Below are 24,987 nucleotides of genomic sequence, written 5' to 3' on the forward strand. Positions count from 1 at the left end.
CATTCATAAATTCCAGGGTAAATGCCTCCTGCCAGTGGGTCAAACTTCTTTATGTCCGTAATGCCACGTTATTTGTCACTGAAGTCAATGGTGGTTTCCCTGAGCAAGGGTTGAGTCAACATATGGTCTGGTTGAAGAGCAAGTCTGCTTGCAGTTATTCCAGCACTAGTCCAGAGACCTTGAACTAATTTCAGCGGTGTGAGTGCTCAGCCAGAACAAAAATGGGTGTAATTCCATTGAATTAACTGGGTTAATGCAACTGAAGTTCTGGCCCAATAAACTTAACTCTGGTAGTGCTATGCCATTTTCGTTAACCAGCTTCTCCTTTGATAAACAGTGCTCAGCAAGCTCCGTAAGACTTGCATGATAGCCATATGACAACAGAATTTGGTCCCATGAATTCAACAAGCTGAGCCAAGTTACTTTACATTTGCTTAGCTCAAAGTTTGGTCCATTGTGGTTACAGTTGTCCATTAAAACAATAAAATTCACTTCAGAATCTGACTTTCCTTCTAATTCAGAGAAGGAAATAACTGAGTAGAAATTAGGGCTATCTCTACTTAATGGGTTTTTCAATGGAATTACAACAGGGTGACACTCACACAACTGTGAGTAAACTTATACCCAGCACAGAGAGCTTACAGAACTTGCATAGAGGGGAATTCAGTTAAAATCAAAGAGGAAAACAAGTCTCAAACAGCTGCATCATCGACGCACATGGCTTTTACCACTGGCATCAGTAGGACTCAGCTAGAGTCCTGTAAGCACGAGTGGTCCTGTGGACACTACAATTTAAATTGCAATTCTGCACACAGTGAATATTGCCTTAGTTTTATGATGTTACTACGTGCATTGCTTCTGTCAACTCGTGTGGCGTTTCCAGATGCAGTGCAAGTAAGGGTAAGTGCTCAAATCCAAGTCCCATCCGCAGCCGCATAGGACCAGGACCTAAAAGCAATGCAGAGCCACAGCTCTGTTGCACCCAAGCGGTGGGGCTGGGGTCACTCCGTCCTGTTGGGCACAGCACTGGTCCCCCACCGTCTCCTGCACACCAATACTGTGGCCACGGCTACGTGGGGTTTCACACCGTGCAGACCTGTAGTAGCCCAACACCCTGAGCAGGCTGAGGGCTCAGGGAGCTGTGTGTGGCTCCACAGCCTGTCGTAGGCAAGGTCAGGTCTTTTCTGTGGCCTCTCTCCAAAGCACTGAGTACACACATCGCTACTTGAGTTGGCCGCTGGGTCCCTGGGCTTGGTCCCTGCTGGAGTTGTAAGGGAAAAATGGTTTAACTCGATGGTGACTTCAGGGCAGTGACAAGCATTAGCTCTTTGTGACATGTGGTGGCACCCTGAGGTGGATTAAGGAGTTGGATGGGATGGTGCCGTATTTGGATTTTGTAGGATACCATGGTATAGGTGTTATTTTGCAGGACATATCAACAGTAATGAACCCACTTTCCCAAGAAGTACACACAGGTTAAATTCATAATGCCAGACCACACCAACTTGCCCCAGTTTTTTCAAACCACTCTTCACATCTTTACCATTGCCTAATATGATTACAGGGTCAATGAGCTGCCTGAGATGTTGCTACATACCCTGTGGTTCTGGGCACAGCTTATCTTCATAGTATTTCTGTTGCAGTGCCTCCTGATGAGGCCAGGTTTGATTCTCACATGACACCAGTTTTATGCAGCAACTCACCTGCACCTGAATTTGGCCTCATTTCTATCTGTAGAGCCACGGGATCCCCCTGGCTGTACACAAGATCTGAACTCAATCTCTTCTGACTTCAACAGCTACCACCATGGGTTTAAACTGGCATGAGATGATCAGAATCACTGATCTTGGAAGACAAAAGAAACAGACAAAACATCTTTGAAACAGAATGGCTAAAGTAAAGCTACCGAGTCCATCAGAAAGGCAGGTCTGACAAGAATACTGCAGAGAAGATGGCTACTCTGTAAGTCAGGCAGGAACACTTTGCATTCAGTAGCAGGGAGGTTTTGATAATGAAGGAGAGCCTAACTGAGCTGTTAGCCTATACATATAGGCTACAAAATATCAAGTGATATACCTAATATATGTCACTATATCTAGTGAGTATCTGTATCTCTCTCTCTCTCTCTCATTAGACAATACAGAATGCCTATATGCATTGCTGTGGTCTGGTTATATCAAGTCCAGGAGGAGTATTAGAAATAGAGGAATTGAGCCCTCCCAACATTAACAAGACTTATTTTATTCGTATTTATAAAACAGTATGTAAAGTAAAGCTGGCAAATGTCATAAGGACAGTTGACTGGTTTCTCCTCTTCATCCCCTTTGCCCCATTCCCAGTGCACTCCAGTGAGGTCAGGGAGATGCTGCGAGAGGCAAAGGCCCTTTGCAATGACACCTCGGTCTGCGGCCCTGCCCAGGTATAGGACGTTTCTACGCTTGGTTCAAAATGACAAATTAATTTTCTTCGGTGACTTGTGAAATATTTTGCCTTTCTTAAAATTTCAGGACACTGGTCTATTGCAAATTAGTTAACCTTCTGAAAAACAGTACGTTGATAGCATATTCAGTTTTGACACTGACTTCAGGGACTACAGGACCAAGATGACAGAGCTGTTGCTACTTTTTGTCATACCTTCATCGCCTGCAAGGAGACAATAGATGCAAACAGGACTATACACAAACTACAGAGGAACACTTCAATCATTCTGCTACCACTCAGCAGCGGTAAGAGTGTTTTCTCTTTGCAGTTATTGCATCTTTTTTTCCTGTGCTATGAAGTAATGAGCAAGGACCTTCTGCTGCAAATCCACATATGTGTATACACACACGCATGCACGTGCTTGCTTCAATACTGTGTGTAGTGGAGTTTCTCCTGAACTCAAAGCAAAAAAGTACATTAATACCTAAGTCAGAATCCTTACCAGCCTCATTTTTGCTATCTTTTAAATTGCACTCACAAAACTAATCATTGGATTTAGACAGCATTAAATACTGATAAAAAATACAATGAAAACATTTCTTCCAAAGTACCTAAAAACTTGACAGTGAATCTAAACTGTTACAATGGAAGAACATCATAAAATCTGTGAAATTAAAAAGCACAGAAATTAAGGTCCAGATTCAATTTCTCAGATTTTGTTTCTTTAGGAGGAATGAAGATCTTGATCTTTATTCTTAAAAAAAACCCCACACTGATATCAACAGACCTGTCGCTATTTTTCAAAGGAGGTAATTTATAAATCAGACAACATATTCACAGAGAGACTATTTAAATGACTGAAAGTCCAGAGACCATGTAAGAAAAAGTGAAATTAAGCTATAAGAAGCAAGCTGTGAAAGTTGCCACCAATACTAGCAACAAAAAGGCTGTAAGCTAAACCAGAATGACTGAAAAAATAAAGGTAAGACAAAATGAAATAAAATAAAATAAAAAGCACAAATACTGGGCCAAACCCAGCTGTCCAAACTCAGGGTGAACCGTTTACACTCTTAGTTTGCTAAGTGTGGGAGGAGCGATTCGTCCTTTGAAAGGAGCCAAAGCAGCATTGCTAGGACCAGTGACCAGTGATCAATGGGACATGGTCTAGGGGAACATGACCCATACGGAATACATCATCTCAGGCTTTCCCTCCGATCCCTGCTCTCGAGGACCCAACACACATCCCATGCCTACACATACTCACTGCACTGAGAGCAGAATATTCTGCCTGCACATTGTCAAATACTTCACTTAAGGCCTGCTGCAGCTCTTGACATGGAGGTTAAGTGCTATGTAAATGCCTCGCTTGAGCACTTAGGACTTTGCTGCCCTTGGATCTCGTACTGATGGAGCTCCCAAATGCTTGCGTTTAGCCCTTTACTCGCATGCTCCCTTCACTGCTGAACTACTGATATTGCTCCAAACGTCCTGAAGCATGGGACACAAATGACAGTCTTGTCAGCTCTGGCAATTTTTTATGAAGCTTGGTGTCCTTAAATCCCAGCTGCAGAAATCAAGAGATTACATCACTGTCCCAGTTTATCACTGTTAAAAACAAATGTGTCATTTCTGGCCCTCGGCATGCTTGAAAAATGCCTGAAAACATGTCATGAAATCAGTCTCAAAGCTCAGTATCCAGAAGGCAATACAAGAACCAAAAAAGTTTATTTAAAAAAAAAAAAACCACCATGATTTGAAGCCAATCCTGTAATTTTTGGTGCTTGGTTCATGGGTTTGAATGCCTGAAGTGGGCAGCGTTAAGAGCAGACATAGCAAATGCCCAAGCAAACACATGCTGCTTCCCCATGGATTGAAACAAACAAACAATCTCATTTGATTAACTCTGCTGGAAGTAATATTTTAAGGGCAAAATGATTCCACAAAGATGACATGTTCGCATTTGAAATGAGATGAATATAGTGCCTGTAAAAGTGCAATAATCCTTAATAACTAACCCAAAAGAAGCATCATCCCCAGGGATAAGACGGTAATTCACTCTCCATATTTAATTTGTTTCTAAGCCGCTTTTGAAACAAGACTGCTAAATAGGAAGTTGGCTTGTGATCCTAGACTTGACTGCTGGACTTATAATCATGCCATTGATTGAGCATACATTTCAAACTAAGTCACAGGATACAAAATCAGGTGGGCTAATTCCTTAAGCTGTTTAAGCAAAAGGTTGTGAACACAGGGTAAATTCAGAGATAGGAGTCTGTTTACTGGGGGAACAACAGGGGAAAGATAATACATTGTCTTCACTGAGTGACTGCAGCTGACTCTTTGAACAGTCTTGTGTCTGAAGATTGTATTTCAAGACATATCTATGCTTCATAAATGCATGGAAGTCTAGGATTTCAGCCTACATTAAGGGAACAAGTGACGACAATGCACTTAATTAGACTAAATAGTTACTGATTCTCATTAGTGAGATCTTGCAAAAAGAATGGAAAACACTGGCTTACAACAAAACCACCCCAACACTACTTCATCTCAAGTACTCACCCTGTTCAAAAAAATGAAATACTTCAAGTGTTTTGTTTTCTTTTTCTTAAAAAAAACCAACCAAAACCCACAAACAACAACCACCTTTCATCTACATTTCTGAATAGTTCTCACTGTTGTGTTTTTATTCATTAGCTACTGGGGCCAGAATCAGCGTGACAAACACTGTCAGATTCACGTTTCAGCCATGTTACTGAAACCCTCAGAAAACAGATAAGGGTATATCGACCACTTCAGGAACAGGAATGTGCAGATAATACAGGATGTGCATGTTCTGCAAATGTCCTTTGCAGACAACCCTAAACTGGATGATTTCTCCAATTACGCACCTTGGCTACATTTATAATACAGTCTTCTGGAACAAAATATTAGGAAGTATTGATTTTTAAGAAATGGTAGTACTACAGGGAGCTAATATATAACAGCTACAGTAATGTTTGTCTTAAATGTGCATTGGGCAGAGTCCTTAAACTGCTTTTATTGCAAATATCCAAGGCCTGCTCTAAAAATCATAACAGTCTGAACCTTTTAAATGCAAATTTGTCCTATTTATCTGGTCACAACCCAGTGAGTAGAATCCAATAACTCACCAGATTAAAGGATATACAGGATTATATAGCAGAAGGTAATTGCAATTAACTAATATCTGGATGGCATTTAATACACATATTGTATTATTTCAATGAGATGAGACAGAATAATATTTACATTGCTATGAGCATTTTCTGTTTATAGAAATGGAATTTACAGTTCAGTAAGGTATGCAGGCATTATATCAAGAATGAGATGAGACCACTTAAAGTCTTGTGAATTATTGATATAAATTCATTTTGTTTTGTTTCATGCACCAGCGCTTCTTGCAGTGGCACCAGAAGAGCAGTGCAGTTTATAACAGGGGAAAAAAGAAGAGGAAAGAGCAAATGTGAAATGGTGTAATTTATTCACAATTGCTTTGAAATTCTATCTGAATTGTCTCATTATTATTCACGCATTAGAGGAATGGTCCAAAACATGACAGCATGGGTAAACAGATGCAGAGCTTGGAAAATAGGTAATCTGACTGAAGTATTCATGGCCATTATTAAACAAATGTTATATTGCTTTTGGGTAAATCTGGTGATTTTATTTAATTTGACATTCTTTTCAAGATAGCAAGATAATACTGTTTGTTTCTAATGCTCTGAAATGAACAAAACAGGTGAAAATTGATGACACATGGAATTATAATGTTTCAACAGTAGCTGGTTAGTTAAACTTCTAGAGAGTTTCATGAAGAATCTGCATACACTTATTAATGGACTTTTACATACAATATCAATGCTTAGAGTGTAGCGGTCCTGTTAAAATCTGCTTTCACTGAGTCACTATGCAAGGAGAGATTGTTCTATAAAGAAAAATCTTGGATGAGTATTTGTTTGAGACTAAACAGTAAAACTGAAAGAAAATTCACAGATTTAGTATAGGAATGGTAGATAAGACTATGAAAGCTAATATTTTGAAATTGCCTAAAACCTGCAATAAATTCTGCTGCCTACTGAAATTATTAAGCCAACAATAAACAGGAAGAATGGAATATCAAAACCTCATTGCATAGTGTGTCATCGTTCTTTAATGAGGCATTCCTTCAACCTTTTACCTCTTAACACCTTTGGTGATCTTACATTATGTACCTGTAAGATATTCAATGTTCTCTTTTAGAGATTAAGCCTATAGGAAGTATGAAATCTTAGGAATGTACTGTGTCAGGTAGTGATGCCAGAATTAAGCGTCGGAAAGCTTGGTTCAGGTTCAGAAGACGACTTTGAATAGCTATAACTTCTACTAATTTATTTCAGAAGGGACTTCTCATATATACCCTCAAATATTTAAGACGCTTTGTACTATTTCTCAGGAATCCATATCTTCTCAAAGTGCTTTTTTGTTTTCACTTGAAGGCAGCATGGACTTAAAACAATACTGCAGGGAATGTACCGTTCCATAAAGCACATAAGGATGGCAGGATCCAGGAGACACAAGGCATAGAAAATTGTCGAAAATGATTAGATGGTACAACACATACTGCTCTTTGAGTCATAAGTTCCATTTATGGTGACTTCTACTTCCAATAGATAGGATATTAAAAAAGGCAATAAAAATGAAGTTACATGAATAAACTTCCAGAAATGAGTGGAGTTCCACCAGTGATCGTCTCTGCGCTGGTAGAGGTAGAAGAATGGGGATGTTATGAACAGGGCAGCAGTCACTACAACAAATGAGCCTCAATGCGGAGCCAGTGGAGTCCTTGGCGAACGTAACGAACCAGATTGGTCATACTGCTGTGTTGTGTTAAGGGTCCCATCACTGAGTCCAGGTCTACAAAGAATTCTGGAATACACAAGACACAGAAGTCATTGTTTCAGGCAATGGTACAGAAATACATGCATCCATGACTTCCCACTCAGTAGTAGCAGTACTATTAGTAAGTTCTCAAGACATTGTGTACATAAGCACATGATCAGTAGGAAAGAATTTAAACAAAGGCAACAATACATTTAAACAGACCGAATTAGATTATCCATGCTGGAAGTCAACCACAACATAGTATGAGTGGTTGCCAATAGTCTTCGTTAGCTCTGATGATCTGCACTTTCAGTTTTCTGAGCCTAGGTTTGCTGATGGCATGATTTAAATAGCTGGCAATAAACTGTGGCATTTCCTTTTCCATGCTGTACCCTCTCCTGGGCATGAAGAGCTAGTCTGGATCTTGCAGAAGACCTTGCTTGCTCTTTTCCCCACCCTCCAATTTCTGTTACTGCCATTGCAGCAGTTTTGGCCCTCTGCTCATCCTGCTGGCCGCAGGCCCCAGAGGACGTGTGTGGGGTGGGAGGGAATAAGGAAGAGGAGAGAGGGAACCCAGCAGAAAAATACCATCTAGGAGATGGGAACCTATAAGGGGAAAGAAAAGATGGGTAAGGCCACTGGGATCAGGTGTTGGGAAGGGTTAACAGGAGGCCACTAAACAGAGCGCCATAGTTAGGAAGCATCACACCAGTTTACTTTATGCCATGTGTTAGATGCTCTCTGGGTGAAAGACTAATGCTGTTAGGCCCAACAGACCTTTCCGAATTGCTTTCAACGGAGAACTGGTTTGTGTCCTCTATTCTCCCACAGCTTGTCTTTCCGCTCACTAAGGTGCAGGCATTCCCACATACACAACACTTATGCTATATTTAGGTGAGTGGGAGCCCACTCTCATTTAAAGTCCCTCAGAGCTCAGATAACAACCAACAATCACACTAACCGGTGGCTGAGCCCTTACATTCTCACCCTATCTAAAATCCAGTGCGTGGCACTCAGTCAGCTAACACTGTATTGGCTGCAGTTCGGGAGAGCAGATGCGGGTACAAAATCATTATCAGTACTTTCTTCAGCAAGTAAGTGCTGCTTTGAGGTCTTCTATCCAAGTATTGACAGCCTGACCCTGGTCAGCTTGGGAGCTACAGCAGTATCACAGCACAAAGTGATTTGGCTGGAGGCAAGCATAATGAAAGCTTAGGGCTATCACCAGTTGCGTTAAGATGCTGCAGCCAGCAGTTACTTTTAATCTTCCTTCCTCTGTCTTTTATTCCCCTCCTCCAGTGTAAAATCAATACATTTAGAAGTGAAATAACACACTGCCTTGCTTCCATTCTGGAGATCTCATTCTAGGCTCAAATAAATAATAATTGCTGTTAACGCTGAGAATTTACCTTTAAAGCCTGATTTCAGTTTAACATTTCTTGAAAAAGCCACAAGCACTGAAGCCACTTACTAAAGAACAGGCCTTTGTCACTACAGAGCTGATAGTTTTCTACTGTAGAGAAAAAGTGCTGCTAGCTTTGGTAGCTTAAAAAAATTATCTGATTTTGTAAAGTCAGCTGAGAGTTTGATGTTATAGATGGTGAACAACACTCCAGGTGATCCAACACAAACCAGCCCGTGGATTGGCTTTGGGAAGTCTGCAGTTTAGCCTAGCCTGCTACAGATGCAGAGTTTATGACAAACTCCATCTATTCTCCCACACCCTCTAAACTCTATCGACCAGAGGTATACGACAGTATGTTCCCACTTTCCTTTTCAAACCAGATCAGCTTGGCAGGTCACAGTTCTGCTGTTCTCCCTCTTGCTATGCCTTTTTATTTCAACGGCACGTCTTTTGTCAGGCTGACAAGAAAGGCTTCTGTCTCCTGCTCTGAGCCAGCTGGACATGAGTCAAGTCCAAACTGGGAGCGTGCAGGCATACTCAGAGGAGCACAAAACCTAAGCTGACAGCCGTGGACAAGGGGAGGCTGCGCAGCTCCTACAACATGGAAGATATCTCTTGTGTCTGCATGGGCATGACCTAAGAAACATCTATGACAGCAGTAAGAACCAGAGGCAAAGGCTACTAGACATTACAATGATGGGACCACCTTTTTATACCCATCTCTACTAGCTCATAAGGGACATGTTCTCGGGCAACATGTACCCTGTGGTTCAGAAGACAACAGACACAGTGAGAGCTGACCACAAGGGAAAAAAAACCCCAAACTAGTTACTGGATGTAATTTTTTCAAAAAGAAAATTCATTTTTATCTTAAACGTGGCTTTCTTGTGGGTTTGTGTTTGTTTGTTTTTTGAGACCATTATTATTTCAAGGCGGAGAAAAAAAATCTCATTTTTTATGATGAACTGACTGCCCAAACCCCTGAGTGAGAAGCCAAGGTATCTGTCTTTTACCTGGGACTCAAGGCAGAGTCTGGTCTTTGCACCTATCCCGTTTGCCGTCATGGGGCATTTTTGAACTCACAGTCCACACGCCAGTGTACCAGAGCTTGGGCGCTGGAACAGCCAGTCCAGCTGGCAAAGGTGGATTAGAGATAGCTATGGGGAAAGGGATGAGTCCTGTCCCAGACAGCAAGATATAGCTGTTTTGAATTATTTGAGAGATGCAGATGACATCTACTAAAATAATTACAGCTAGGTTTCATGAAACACTAACATTTCTCACATCGAAGTGTCTTCCATAAAGTTCTGTAAATGGAACCCATCATGTGATATGATGAAGACCTGCAGAGTACCACAGCAGTCCTTATATACTTTTTTTTTACACCATGCATTTTTCAAATTGCAGTTCAATTGTGTGTAAGCATGCAACTTTAAATCAAGTATTTAATTAGAAATGAGGTATCTTTCCAGATGAAATGTAAAGACAGACAGCTATAGCATGTATGAAACTCTGATCTCTCTCCAATGGCTTATAATACTTAAATGAAATTTGAAGTAACACGAACTTTCCATTCCCTGTAACACGGCTGCAGTTTGTGAAACAAGATATGAAAGAACAGGGCACAACCCTAGATGTCTTGCTCATGTGAGAAACCCTTATTCATGCATCCAGTCCCACGGAAGTCAAAGCGACTGCTCATCTGAATAAAGATTATTCCTATATGGCTTTGCAGAATTGGGTTGGTTTGATCGTAAATCAAAATGAGAACAAAGAAGAGCGTAGGGGGGAAAATGCAGAGAGAGAGTCAGCAGGTTTTTTCTCATCCAGCTCTAGGACTGATAACAGCAGTGGCTGGGTACATTTTCTGTCTGCTGGCTGAATGCCTGAGCTATTTTGATTCAATACCAAGTAGAACATTTAACAACTCCACAACACACAGGGCTAATTACAAGATTATCGCCATCTCTTTCTCCTATCAGAGCATCCTTCTGCATTCCCACTGTAACATTCTGCAGTACATTTGACAGGGAATCACTTTCACATTTTGTGAAAATGGATGCAGCTATGGAAAAAATCCAAAATGACTGCACTGCTACTAAATTAACCAATGCGAACAAAGGCAAGAAGCAGTGGGGAGGACTGGACAGAACTTCTATTATTGTTCCTCATCCAGGGATAGATCATTATGACCCACCATTCAGACATAAAACTCTATAAATCTCAAGCTTAGTTTCTCTAAATCAGTGGAAATTTGCCACTGACATTAATGGGAGTAAGATCAAACTGCATACAGTGAGCACATTTGTCAGGAAAAGTCAGCCATCTAAAATCTCAGTATAATTTAAGAGAATGAGCCAATTCATGATGAGAATATTTCCCAGTTAGGCTGTACACCTCTAGTGTCAAAGAAAGCTTTGTCAATGATTTGTGCAAGCCCAAAGCTGGAATCTGAATAATTACATTATCATAGGAAGTTCACAGCTGGCCAACAATAGGCCAAATTTGTCCTTTAGTTACATCTCAGCCACTCCACTATACTCAATATAACCCAGTCACGAACTGCTTGCCAGAACTCCTTTGAAATGACTGTGGTAAAGACTTACATTTTGTTGTTAGGAATAAACAAGCAGATTTGCAATCCAACCATAGGAGAGTCAAGGTCATGGCTTTCAGTGGACATCTCCTAATCAGACTCCCTGCATAAACATAACATCTAATGTTTCCTTATTATCCTAGCTCGCATTTTAATAGTCTTAAACCCGTTGACAGAGCAGTCTGAAAATAACCTCGGTGCTCTATGAGAAGCTGAAACTGTGAACGAATTTGCAGACTCAAAAGCTCTCATCACTTGGGGCTCATGTTTGCTAAATTATTTGCCAGCTGCTCTGGTAACCCCGTGTTCAGCGTGTGTTACACATCCCCCCTCTGTGCTTGACAAGAGAAGACACACGTTGGCTACAGTGACCAGCAAGCAGATTTGGTCTGTTTGCTCAAGCTGTCACAGTTGTGCTCTTAGATGCGGTGGTTCTGGGTCCAATTCCCAACAACGCCTACAAGAACAGAAAGCAAGCTAAAGCTGATGAGCCAAAGGGGACAAAGAAGAAGCCGAGTGGGGCACCTTTGTTCTCCTTAGTCAGCTTGTCAGCCATGTCCCAATGCTCGTAGCTCCGCAGGACGTTGTTGGTGATGTTGACGTGGCTGGCAGCCATGTGGTGGATGCGCTGAGGGATGGTGATGGTCCCCGCTGAGGAGGAGCCGGCGGTGCCCGCGCTGCTTCCAGCAGAGCTGACGGGGGACGGGCTCAGGGACATGGGCGATGGTGTTTCTGTGCTCCTGCGAGAGGAAAAGGGAGAGTGAGTCCCCCTCACACACACCACTTCATTGCCCTCCTAAATGCACTTGAAAAATTAACTCTGCACCCCAGTCAGGGGAGAATGAGCAGTAGTATCTCCTGGTTTTATGAGAAAGGAGAGCTTATAAAGTGGGAATGACTGAAAATAAAAAGGGATTTAATTCTCCCTATAAATGAACTGTTATTTAAAAAAAAAAATCTATCATAAAAATAGAGCAATCTTTCAGAGAAAGAAGTATCTCATAGCTGTAATGATTTTTCTACCTGCTGCCAGAAGCTGCAATGGCAGTTAGAAAACACTCAATGTGCAATATTGGCTTATTATCAAAGCATTTTGTGGAAACCACAATGATAGTTTGCTCCAAATACAGTCACCACAATAAGTAAAGTGCAAGTCTTAAAAGCACCCTGCAGAGCAGTATTAGGAGCTGAGGGTACTGTAGGATTATGAATATCTCTATAGGATTCTTTAAGACTGGCTATGGAGATTTGTTTCTAATTGCCTACAGTTCATCCACACAGTTTTGTACAGAGCAGTGTTTTAAGTTACCTACTTAGTGCAGCACTACTGTTCTAATATAGATTTTCCTTTAATTCTAACACCAGCAATTAGGAATCACCTGCTGGCTGCAGGCAGTGTGGAGGTCAGCACAGCAAGCTCATGTTTAGAGCTGTGCAACGCTGAATGCTCACATAAAGATATTCTCTTTGAAAATTTATAGAATCATAGAATCCTTTAGGTTGGAAAAGACCTTTAAGATCGAGTCTAACCATTAACCTAGCACTGCCAAGTCCACCACTAAACCATGTCCCCAGGTGCCACATCTACATGTCTTTTAAATACCTCCAGGAATGGTGAATCAACCACTTCCCTGGGCAGCCTGTTCCAGGGCTTGATAACCCTTTTGGTGAAGAAGTTTTTCCTAATACCCAAATAAACCTCCCCTGGCACAACTTGAGGCTGTTTCCTCTCATCCTATCACTTGTTACTTGGGAGAAGAGACCAACACCCACCTCACTACAACCTCCTTTCAGGTAGTTGTAGAGAGCGATAAGGTCTCCCCTCAGCCTCCTTTTCTCCAGGCTAAACAACCCCAGTTCCCTCAGCCGCTCCTCATAAGACTTGTGCTCCAGGCCCTTCACCAACTTCGTTGCTCTTCTTTGGGCACACTGCAGCTCCTCAATGTCTTTCCTGTAGTGAGGGGCCCAAAACTGAACACAGGGCTCGAGGTGCGGCCTCACCAGTGCTGAGTACAGGGGAACAATAACTTCCCTGCTCCTGCTGGCCACGCTATTTCTGATACAAGCCAGGATGCTATTGGCCTTCTTGGCCACCTGGGCACACTGCTGGCTCATATTCAGCCGGCTGTCAACCAGCACCCCCAGGTCCTTTTCTGCCAGGCAGCTTTCCAGCCACTCTTCCCCAAGCCTGTAGCGCTGCATGGGGTTGTTGTGACCCAAGTGCAGGACCCGGCACTTGGCCTTGTTGAACCTCATACAGTTGGCCTCGACCCATCGATCCAGCCTGTCCAGACCCCTCTGTAGAGCCTTCCTGCCCTCCAGCAGATCAACTCTCCTGCCCAACTTGGTGTCATCTGCAAATTTACTGAGGGTGCACTTGATCCCCTCATCCAGATCATTGATAAGGATACTAAACAGAACTGGCCGCAGTACTGAGCCCTGGGGAACACCACTTGTGACTGGCCACCAGCTGGATTTAACTCCATTCACCACAACTCTTTGGGCCCGGCCATCCAGCCAGGTTTTTACCCAGCGAAGAGTATGCCCGTCCAAGCCATGAGCAGCCAGTTTCCCAGGAGAATACTGTGGGAAATGGTGTCAAAGGTTTTACTAGAGTCTAGGTAGACAACATCCACAGCCCTTCCCTCATCCACTGAGCAGGTCACCTTGTCATAGAAGGAGATCAGGTTAGTCAAGCAGGACCTGCCTTTCACAAACCCATGCTGACTGGGCCTGATCACCTGGTTGCCCTCTATGTGCCACGTGACGGCACTCAAGATGATCTGCTCCATAACATTTCCTGGCACTGGGGTCAGGCTGACAGGCCTGTAGTTCCCTGGATCCTCCTTCCGTCCCTTCTTGTAGATGGGCGTCACATTTGCTAACTTCCAGTCAACTGGGACCTCCCCAGTTAGCCACGACTGATGATAAATGGTGGAAAGCGGCTTGGTGAGCCCTTCTGCCAGCTCCCTCAGTACCCTTGGGTGGATCCCATCTGACCCCATAGCCTAGTGTATGTCTAAGTGGTTTAGCAGGTCGCTAACCATTTCCCCTTGGATTACAGGGGCTTCATTCTGCTCCCCATCCCTGTCTTTCAGCACAGGGGGTGGGTACCTGGAGAACAACTGGTCTTACTATTAAGGACTCAGGCAAAGAAGGCATTAAGTACCTCAACCTCTTCCTCAGCCATTGTCACTATGTTTCGCCCCCTGCATCCAATACAGGATGGAGATTCTCCTCAGCCCTCCTTTTGTTGCTAATGTATTTATAGAAACATTTTCTATTATCTTTTATGGCATTAGCCAGATTAAGTTCTAGTTGGGCTTTGGCCCTTCTAATTTCCTCCCTGCATAATCTCATGATATCTTTGTAGTCCTCCTGAGTTGCTTGCCCCTTCTTCCAAAGGTCAAAAACTCTCCCGTTTTTCCTGAGATCCAGCCAAAGCTCTCTGTTCAGCCAGGCTGGTTTTCTTCCCTGCCGGCTTGTCTTTTGGCACATGGGGACGGCCTGCTCCTGTGCCTTTAAGATTTCCTTCTTGAAGAATGTCCAGCTTTTCTGGACTCCTTTGCCCTTCAGGACTGCCTCCCAAAGGACTCTGTCAACCGGGCTCCTAAACAGGCCAAAGTCTGCCCTCCAGAAGACCAAGGTAGCACTTCTGCTGACCCCCCTCCTTACTTCTCCAAGAATCAAAAACTCTATCGTTTTGTGATTGCTATGCCCAAGAGGGCCTCCAACCATCCCATCACCCACAAGTCCTTCTCTGGTCACAAACAACAGGTCCAGCGGGGTGCCTTCCCTAGTTGGCTGACTCACCAGCTGTGTCAGGAAGTTCTCTTCCACACACTCCAGGAACCTCTGAGACTGTTTCCTCTCTGCTGTATTGTATTTCCAGCTGACATCTGGTAAGTTCAAGTCCCCCACAAGAACAAGGGCTAGCGATTGTGAGACTTCTCCCAGCGGCTTATAGAATATTTTGTCTGCCTCTTCATCCTGGTTGGGTGGTCTGTAACAGACTCCCACCATGACACCTGCCTTGTTGGCCTTCCCCCTGATTCTTACCCATAAACACTCAACCCTTTCATCACCATCGCTAAGCTCCGGACAATCAAAACACTCCCTACCATACAGGGCTACACTACTGCCTCTCCTTCCCTGCCTATCCCTTCTGAAGAGTTTATAGGCATCCATTGCAGCACTCTGGTTGTGCAAGTCATCCCACCATGTTTCCATGATGAATTTGTTTCAGTCAACAAGATTAAGGATTCCAAAAATCTCTTCTCTTGCCCCCATTTGGAACCACTTACCTAAACAAACACATTCGATTTGCTGTGGAATACATTTGAAACACAGGGCTGAAATGTTCCCAGCACTCTCTGCATGAAGCAAAGACACCAAAACTCTCCGGACTGGGATGTTGCAACCCCTTCCTTGACAGGCGGCCACTGATGTCTCATGCTGTGTAACAGCATCAAGCTCACTCAGACTCATTATGGGCCTTATCCAAACCCCAGGACAGAAAGGCTCCTCCTCTTGGCTTTATAAGCCACCGTCAGTGGTCCCGAACATGAAGCGTGGGCACAGACCTGCCGTGCTGATACCTTGCAGGTGCTGTGGGACAGACTACCACCACGGCACAGCCTTGGGCTGAAAGGCATTTATGGCAACAGCTTTTGCTGCAGATTTTCCAGCAGTGCCCTGCTATTACCTGTGCTCAACAACAGGCTCCTGTGATACATTCTTTTTCCAGAGCTAGAGACCACGTTAATTCAGCAGCTAGTAGCTTTTTACACAGCTTATGTGTTATAGTTTAAGCATATCCTACGGCACAAACGTTTTATTTTTAAGTCTCAAAACATCCTGGTTACTTGACACGCCACAGTGTCTTTAATGCACAGAAGAGCTGAACTATACTAGATTAGGTCTGGGAGCAGTTAAAAATCATAAGTATCTGAGGAGACCAGGAGTATTTTGTTAGAGCCACTTACAACAAGCTGACGCACTTCTGCCAAATAAAGCACATTGTTCATTGGATTTACCCTGTTGTGCACAGCCATTATTACTGTGGTGAGTCTATTAAATCTCTCTATTTTGTGCTTTCTGTCGCTAGAGGTGGGAAACATTTCTGTAATGAAACCAGGGAAAATTTGTTTCATTGCCAGCCTGGAACTCAGGCCAACTTTGTAGAGGTTCACAGCCCTTTCAAACAAAAGTGGCCAGAAATTCCAGTAAGCCAAGCTGAGATTTTCGATGGTTTGAGATCCTGAGCAGACTACACTTCATGGCAATGGATAAGTTTTTGCTTTGTTCACAAAAAGATTTAAGAACACCCTGCTGTCTCCCCATTCTGAACCAGGCTGCTGATCCATCTCCAGTGGTGCCATACCCTGATGGCGTTTGGTCTCTCCTCTGTGGTGTGCAACTTCTCTTCCCATCTGGTACAGATTCGCAGGGGAATAAGAGGAAACTGTAGAGCGTGTAGCCCTGGGGAAGGCAGAGCACGTTCTGCCAGTGGCAGCACCAGGCCCGAGACAGTCTTTGGGGCTACCAGGAGACACCTGAGATATACGGCAACTCTGAGCCAGCTGGAGGGCTTTCCTTCTAAGACTCCAGACAGAGGGGACAGAAGACCTGAGTGTGGACTGTGGACTTTGTGTGCTGGGTCATAGGTGTCATAATAACACCCTTATAACAAGGCCTTGTCACATTCAGTTATTCTTACATGTCAAGTGCTTCCTTCTCTGAATAAAAGACAGAGATGTGCACTTTCAGAGCTTTACTTCCTTACCTCCAAAGTTAGTGGGAAGAGACTGATCAGCTGGGTGTTATGTTAGAAGTGATGCTGACCTGAATGCTGGGTTTCTGCTGCCTACCTTGTGGCCAGGCAAGAATTTTCTCCTCCAGTCAAAACCCACTGATTCTAAATCCTGGGCACCTAATCAGCTCCTTTAAATAGCAAGGGAGATGTCATCACCTGCAGAGCACACACTTCATAGGGGTCTACTATAGGACAGGAATAAAAGGATAACTTCTGCTTCATGAAATTTTTAGGTATAAGCCACTTCTTAAGGAACAAGAGAGGTGTAATGCTCCAGTAGTCTATTTCAGCACTAAAACTTTATGTAAACCTTACTGCATTTTTATTGCAATACAAGGTTTCACTGACATTTAAATACTTTGAAAAGCTGGCACATATTGAATAATTTAATTTAGTAGTTGCTTTTCCAATGTTAAAATATCTTTTCAGTTTTTATATGAAGTGATTTAGTATTTCATCACTTTAGTTTGTGTTATAATCTATACTTAATTACCTATACACACACACATATTCAAAATAATTTTGTGTATTTGGTGTGTGTGTGTGTAACATATACACCCCAAAATATTTTGAATTATCTAAGACAATATTTTCCTTTAAGCAAAATGTTGGAATTTTTGGTTTTGCACTGATTCAGAACAAAGTCTGTTTGAAAACTTCAATTCATTGTGTGCTAAACTTCAACCCCTTCTACAGTTTTATTACTTTGTTTCCTTGGAGTGTCTAATAGTAATTTCTTCTTATGAACCACCAGAAAGAGACCATTAACAATAATCATTTTCACCTAGAATTTAGCCTACTCAAATAAAGAAGGAAGGAAAGGTAAAGTCCTTCTCTTTTATTCTACCTGTATCTATATGCATGGCCAGGAGAAAGGAGCAGGAGAAATGTGTGTCACGTGGCAATAGACATTGCAAGGTAAAGGCAAGTTTGCAGCAGCAATGCACCTTCATTGAACAGCAGATCATAACTGCATTACCCTGACTTCATATCTGAGGCAAGGGTGTTTTAACGTTAGTACAAAGCCACTGATAATTGGCTGACTAAGTGCCTTCACATTTTCACCACTATTATGCCTTCAGTTTTATTAAACAGCACTTACCATATATCAATGAAATATTCATTGGTCTTTCATTACTGAACGAATCATTGAAAAATCATTGCAATGAAGGTTAACTTTAGTTTGGCTTCCTGAAATGACATGGTACTTGCTAGCTAATTAACAGATATCTTTATGGCCTTCATTTGGCTTGAGAAGCAAACTGTCAAAGAATTCAGCACAGACCCACCACGGGTGATTTTAGACTTAAGAGGGATTTGCACAAAGATGAAGGTGTGTTTCAGTTCTTCCTTCCCACCCACACTGGATGGCTCACATGGGTACCTGATTTAGCCCAGTGGGATCCCCTCAGCCCCACAAGCCCAAGGCAGCTGTAGGATCAATTTTGTAGCCCAGAAGAACATTTTCTACCTGCTGCATATTTGAAACATACCTGTAGCTCCCAAACCACTGAGTCATGGCCTGACCTTTGCCTTTAGAGGCACCAAAACATTTCCCCCCGCTCTTGGAACCACTTGTTCTCAGACAGAAGTACTCAGCAGAAAATACTCACTTTCCATTGCCGCCCCAAGGTGAGGGGGCCTGTGAGGCTTTTGAAGAGTTCTGTAAGCACAAAACCAAAATGTAAATAAAGGTGATGCAAGTACATGAATAGTGATGACACAAGGCTCAAGGCTACCTGTTTTCGTTGCAAGAGCTACAGTGCATGTAGCAGAACAGCTCTGCGCATCAGTCCCATAATTAAATGGCTGGTGGATGATTGGTAGGTTCCAACCAGTAACTTGAAAGTCACTTGATGAAAGAGGGAATATAGTAAAGTTCCAGTAAAAGCAGATGTAGTTCACAAAGACGTGGTTTAATTACCACTGAAACTTATTCTACAAAGTTCTTCAGAACTCTTATCTTTAGGGGGACCTACAATCTTTTAATAAGAAACAAAAAGAAACTGGGTTGATGTCTTAATGAAATTAGTCCCTCCCAAGTTGCTAGGGAAGGTGGATTGGGATTCAGATAGCAGTAGAAATAAAACTTCTAGTGAGGATCTGCTTGAATGCCCTTGTTTTTATGTATTTGATTTGCACAAATTGACTTTCCTTACCCCCTGATTCATTCTGCCTTTCACGTCTGTGCAGCACCTTGTACAACCCTGTACAAAAAGACTGCCCAGCAACAATAAAGCCAGATTTTTCCAGTCTTGCTCAGACTGGGTGGTACCTTATTAGTTCCCATAAGAAGTGGTAGTATCAGGGCTGAAGTTATCTATGTGTGCTTTCTGAAAACAATCACTCTGAGCTCCCTTGCAAAGAAGTCAGCATGCACAGTGAAAATTCAATCAAATTTTACAAGTTCTCTGCAAAGTATTACCGTCATTATTACAAGATTATTCTGGTTACTGTAATCGCTATTTTGCATGTGAGGCACAGAGATTCAGTGGAGCGCAGAGCAGCCCGGGGCATGGCCCAAGGTCACACAGCTGACTCTGGGAGCAAAATCCTACCCTTGACTTCTAAACCACAGCTAAACTTGCCAACCAGTATTGACCAAAGCAGAAAACACTGCCCAAACCATGATATTGGCCTTGCCTATATGTTCCTATAAAGCATGCCACTGTGTTTCATTAAAGATGTGAGCATGAAGTGAGTGTTTTGCAGTACAGAACATATGTAGTGTATATTTTTGCCACCCACTTGTATGTAAGAAGGAGGGAGATCCTACAATCCCCTGGAAAGTGTTCAGGGATGAAGAAGCAGCTTTGATGTTAGTTTCTATTGTCTGGGGATTGTTCCCAACAGTATCTGGAGACAAATACTAGATCTGTCAAGATTAAGACTAGACCTCAACTGGAGGTAGTTATTTGACAATGAAAATATTTGAAATATTTTTGCCAATGACTACTGACAACACATTTTCAAAAACATAAAAATCTTCCTCAAACTTCTAGAGGAAATGCAGCAAAGGATGCCACTTCTGCTAATCTTAAAAAGTTTGATTTCAATTTTACAAATTGACCATTTTAATTATATTTTACATCAAGTTGTCTCTAAATTTCAAAACTACTTTTATGATTAAATGGTTATTTTCTGTTTTGAAATGTCAAAAATATCAATTTGAAACTTTTAATTGGAAATTAATCAGAACCTGTTCTGTCCACAAATGGTTTCAATTTGGACAAAGTGGCATTTGTGAGGAAAAATATGAAAAACAATTCTGCCAAAAATTTCCTTTCAGTTCTGCTGTAAACAGTGGGCTGCTTTTCACAGTTAAAATTGTGCAAAATTTTGAATAACAACTCTATTCAAGTAGTTAGTCTTTTTCATTTGTATTACAGATTCTCGCTAGTGAACACAGAGAACATTGTGCAGCAATACAAAACTAATACGTAGTTAATAGCTCCCATTCTTTTCTTTTCTCCTCCTATGCCTTTACTACAAAAAGATCCCGAACATATAATCTGTATACACTCAATCGCTACTTCTAGCAAATGAGTTACAGTGCCCACAGCATACACACAGTAACACTAGCTGAAATACTCAGCTTCAACTGGATGCCTAAAACCAGCATTCCTCATTTGTCTATTTTATTACATTTTAATTTTTTTTCCCTTATTTTCATTTACATTAAAAGCCATTTTCTCTGTGCAGATGCAGGAAAATGGTCTTATGCTAGGAGTAGTAATATGTTCTTCATTGTACCTATCTGCACAGCTACAGAAAGTAAAGTGGCTTCAAGGGAAGAGAGAATCCCCCCCATCACGTTTGTTTTTTTTTTTTTTTAAGAAATCATTACTTTCTGCAGAAAAAGTTTATCAAATGATTTGTCAATAACCATTTTTTAAGAGACAATCTACATCATCCTGGATAAAATCTGAAGTGGATGGAATACATTTCATGAAAATGCTGAGGCTATAAATGTGTCTAGTTCAAATTTAATTTGTTGTGCAAATCCCTGACTGAAAACTCCATGAGTACAACAGAGGCAGTCCTGATGACTTCAAGGGAGCCTCAATTTAAGCAGATCAGGAGTAACATTACTCAAGTTATAGAGATACATGCACACACTCAGAGGACACCAGGGAAGTCAGGACTAAGTGGTGGTTGCTAGCATGACAGTACTGGAATTTTCCAGCAGAAGGACCATTTTATCACCATTTACATGAAAATATTAAAACTGCAGTGTTAAAAGTTTTACTGGTTTGCAGCACTAATATGTCAAAGCCTGTAACAAATTCAGAGAGGCTGAAAAAAACAAAAAAAGACTGATGGGCTGACAAACCACTATAATTACATAATTATAGAATAATACATAGTAATAAAGTACAAGAATGAATGTATGCTTCAAACAACATCAACCAGTAAAATATAAATATCAAAACCTTGGCAGAGCTGAAGAAAGATGCTGTTTCTCTCTTAATTTAGGAACGGTGAGGGCTTGTCATTCTTATACTGGGTAAACAGTGTTTGACAAGGTAAAGGAAAACATCACCGAGTCATGACAATGGTAAAGGCAAACTTTCAAGATGTAGATAAGGAAATTTGAAGTTCCACAGAAATAAAAGGAGAAATCTCTGAGTCTGCAATAAGCTTCAGCAAATCTCAGACAATTTAAAATCTAAATTTAACTAACTAAAGCCTAAATAATTGTTTTATTATGGTTCATTGGGTGTCAGTTCATAATCACTTGCCCCTTGAAATCTTGAAAGAATCAGTTTCCTTTACAGAAACTTGCATAAACATTACATGGTGTTGAGAATAATGTTATTTTAGTAGAATTACTGAGTATGGTCCTTTGAATCAAGTGACTAATCCAAAAATCCCCCAAATCACTTCTGTCCCCAGTCCCTGGCAGCCATCCTGCCTGCATTTCCCAGGGGGGAGGTTAAATGTGGGACTTTTAAGTCACGCAGTTATACTTGTGAGAGCTCTCAGTGCTGGTATGAATTTAATTTCATATCTATAAATTAAATAGAATAAAGATTACCTTAAAATATTCCATCAGAGATCTGGAGTACTTCATAGCATGGTCCTTCTTTAGTTTAAACATTCTCAAGTAGAGAAGTGATAAGCATCGGTAGCTGTGGTAATTAGGAAAAGATTATGTTAATTCCATTGCTTAATGAAACCTATAAACTGTAAAAAAAAAAAGAAAAAAGCTGACCTATATTTTGCAGTTTCTGTTCTAAGGTTAGATTTCGAAACATAAGCAAACGGAGTAAGAAAAAAAAGTGGTCAAAAGCATTAAAATCCCATCTTGATAAGAGTATAAATTAGAAGAATAAATGTTTAGTCAGCTGCTGAAGAAATCCATTAGTTATCCTTTAATAGTTTAATGGAAAACAAGAATAATGATCTTCTGTAAGCTGTTTAAGTAATTCAGTACTTTTAAAGTCCTCCTTAAGATTTTAGCTGCTTCTCTCATTGTCGCAATGGGACTTACCATAAAACTGCTAATTTCTTGTCCCCTTCCGTGGCAGAAGAGCCTGTGAAATTCTTGAGTCTCATTGCATACCTTGTCAAAAAGGTGAGGAGAGAAGAAATTGAGAGTTAAGATGTTTCCAGGAATACTAGTGACACTCTGAAAAATAACAGCCATACATAGATTTTCTTCTCCAACTGCAACAGTTAATGGTCACATTGTTCTGTAACGATGAGATCAACATAAAATTCAACAGAAAGCACCACTTAAAATCTGGAGGGCTAAAGTAAATCACCAACCCATTTTCTGGGCCAATGACGTGAACTATTCTTGGGCACATTAATGATATTATATCCAGCCATCTAGGCTGAGCCCTGCAAACATTTGTGATGGGTGTTGGACAGAAGCATAAGATCTTGGCCCTATATGTACTGAAGAGTAGAGTAATATATAATAAGGTTTTACATGTAATACTTTGGGCTTGAATAATACCTTCAAAATCCTTCTCATAAATCCTTCTTCAAAGCTTTTAATAAATTTTATATAGAAAACAGTTTTAAATACAGGAAAGGCCATGTTCACAGCTTTTTAAATTCTTGGGTCTATTAATTTATGAGTCTTGTGTACTTGGTCTTCCCTCTCTATTTAATTGCTGCTGTCCAGCATTTGGATGATCAAAGATTGAGTATTCCTACCTCCTCTCTCTTTTTTTTTCTTTAACTGAGCACACTCCATTCCATGCATTTAGTCTCTTGAAAATCAATTCATCGCATAAAATCATTGTTCTGAGCCCTAATGCAATTTCACAGGTACTTGTGTTAGAATAAGTAATAGGGTTCAGCGTTGCGTAAGAAAGTTTTAAGGTATCCAGGCAGTCTTGATGAGTTCTCATTTACAAGGAGGTAATGGAGTGCAGGCAGGCAGCGCTGCTGTCGCTCTGCCTTCCTCCCACCACCCCCATCATCAGCCCCCAGCTTGCAGCTGTAGCACACCACCTGATGTGCTTCCTTCACGTCCTATCTCACCTGCTCTTTGGTATTGTTGTTCCAGTCATACTGAATGAGTCTGATCAAACACGAAGACACATGTCTCTCTGGGATTTTCAGTGTTACGTTAGGGATTTTAGCATTACCATTAACTTAAAACACCTTTGACAGTCAGATCTCCGATATTCCCAGTCTCTTTGATGCTCCGCTTGCTTTCACAAACAGGTGTCTGATGCAGATACTCAGGGCAGACACAAGCTAATGCAAAAGGGGAAAATGGTGCCTCTGATGAAGGGAGGAGCAAAAGTGAGAAAAATCTAAAAATCTCCTTCTATTTCTTATCTCACAGTAAAAATCTATGTTAACATTATGAGCCACATTGAGAAAGTGTGTGTGCACAGCCACACACTTGGTTTGTACATTCAGCACCCACTGTAGCCCACAAGATTTGTGTATTTGTCCATGGAGTTTATTGAACCTGTACCAGCCTGCTGCTCACCTGGGCAATCACCTTTTTTCCATGTCTGACCACTGACAGCAATTAAATGGGCAAATCAGTCTCTCACTGGCTGCCTACAAGATGCTGCATACAAGAGTTAGTAAGTTAAGCTCCACCTTTGATGGCAGGTGGGGGAATTAATCTCACCTAACTTTAGCTATTTAGAAACTGGAGATCTACTATAACAAAGTCCTCCAGATTCTTCTATAGCCAAAAGCAGTTCAAAAAGCAATCCAAAAGCAGTTCCGGTGCTGCTTCCACGCCAAGGTCTATCTGTCCCGTAGCCTGCAGCAGGACTGTGCTGATACAGGAGCTGCTGGGAAGAGCGAGGCAGCGGGGCTGCCTACGCTGATGAGTGCCGGTTGCTCCAAGATGCAGCTGCACGCTCGGTTGACTCCATCCAGCACCAGCAGTGGAGGGTGGAGGGGAGTTGCAGGTTATCACCCATTTGTGAGCTACTCCTAGAGCTGCCACTCTCTGAGTTAAGTGGTGTGTGTGTTGTGACTCTTGAATGAACGAAGATTTTTGGTCCATCCGCTTCTGAACAGACAGACTACTGGACTGAGGAACAACATTTCCAACAGTGCCGTGTGGTTTTCTTAAAAAATAAAAATAAACGCAGGCTCCTAGGAAGAAGCGCTCACTTCTTTAAAGAGCATTTCTTTAAATACAATTTATCCTGCCATACAACTGTAGCTGTGTAGTTCAGGACACAAAGTACTGAACTGCCTGCTGTCAGAGTGCAGGAAGTGTTTCAGCACAGTGGAGCAGAGATAGGCGGCTCCTTAAGTTCTCTGCTCTCAAGCGTTTAACTTGGATCCTAAGTGTTGAGTGAACATCATTTTTTTGTTGAGTAATCTCTTTAGATTTTCTTCTCTTTATGAAGTGTAGAATGTAAAACCATGTTTTTA

At 41.7% G+C, this 24,987-nt stretch overlaps 1 protein-coding gene across 3 annotated transcripts in view; it reads right to left on the bottom strand.

The window, feature by feature from the left end:
- Nucleotides 1–5,904: 5,904 nt before the first annotated feature.
- AFF2 (ALF transcription elongation factor 2) overlaps nucleotides 5,905–24,987 on the bottom strand; it is a 342,768-nt gene continuing 323,685 nt past the window's right edge. For all 3 annotated transcript variants that reach the window (XM_052813263.1, XM_052813262.1, XM_052813261.1), the window contains exons 17-21: nucleotides 22,613–22,684; nucleotides 22,157–22,250; nucleotides 18,732–18,781; nucleotides 11,829–12,043; nucleotides 5,905–7,347 (exon numbers count right to left, since the gene is read on the bottom strand). In XM_052813263.1, the coding sequence (XP_052669223.1) occupies nucleotides 7,226–7,347; nucleotides 11,829–12,043; nucleotides 18,732–18,781; nucleotides 22,157–22,250; nucleotides 22,613–22,684 (553 nt within the window). In that variant the 3' untranslated portion in view covers nucleotides 5,905–7,225. The remainder of the gene's footprint in view (nucleotides 7,348–11,828; nucleotides 12,044–18,731; nucleotides 18,782–22,156; nucleotides 22,251–22,612; nucleotides 22,685–24,987) is intronic.

This window comes from Harpia harpyja, chromosome 18 (genome assembly GCF_026419915.1).
Source record: "Harpia harpyja isolate bHarHar1 chromosome 18, bHarHar1 primary haplotype, whole genome shotgun sequence".
Taxonomy (NCBI): Eukaryota; Metazoa; Chordata; class Aves; order Accipitriformes; family Accipitridae; genus Harpia; species Harpia harpyja.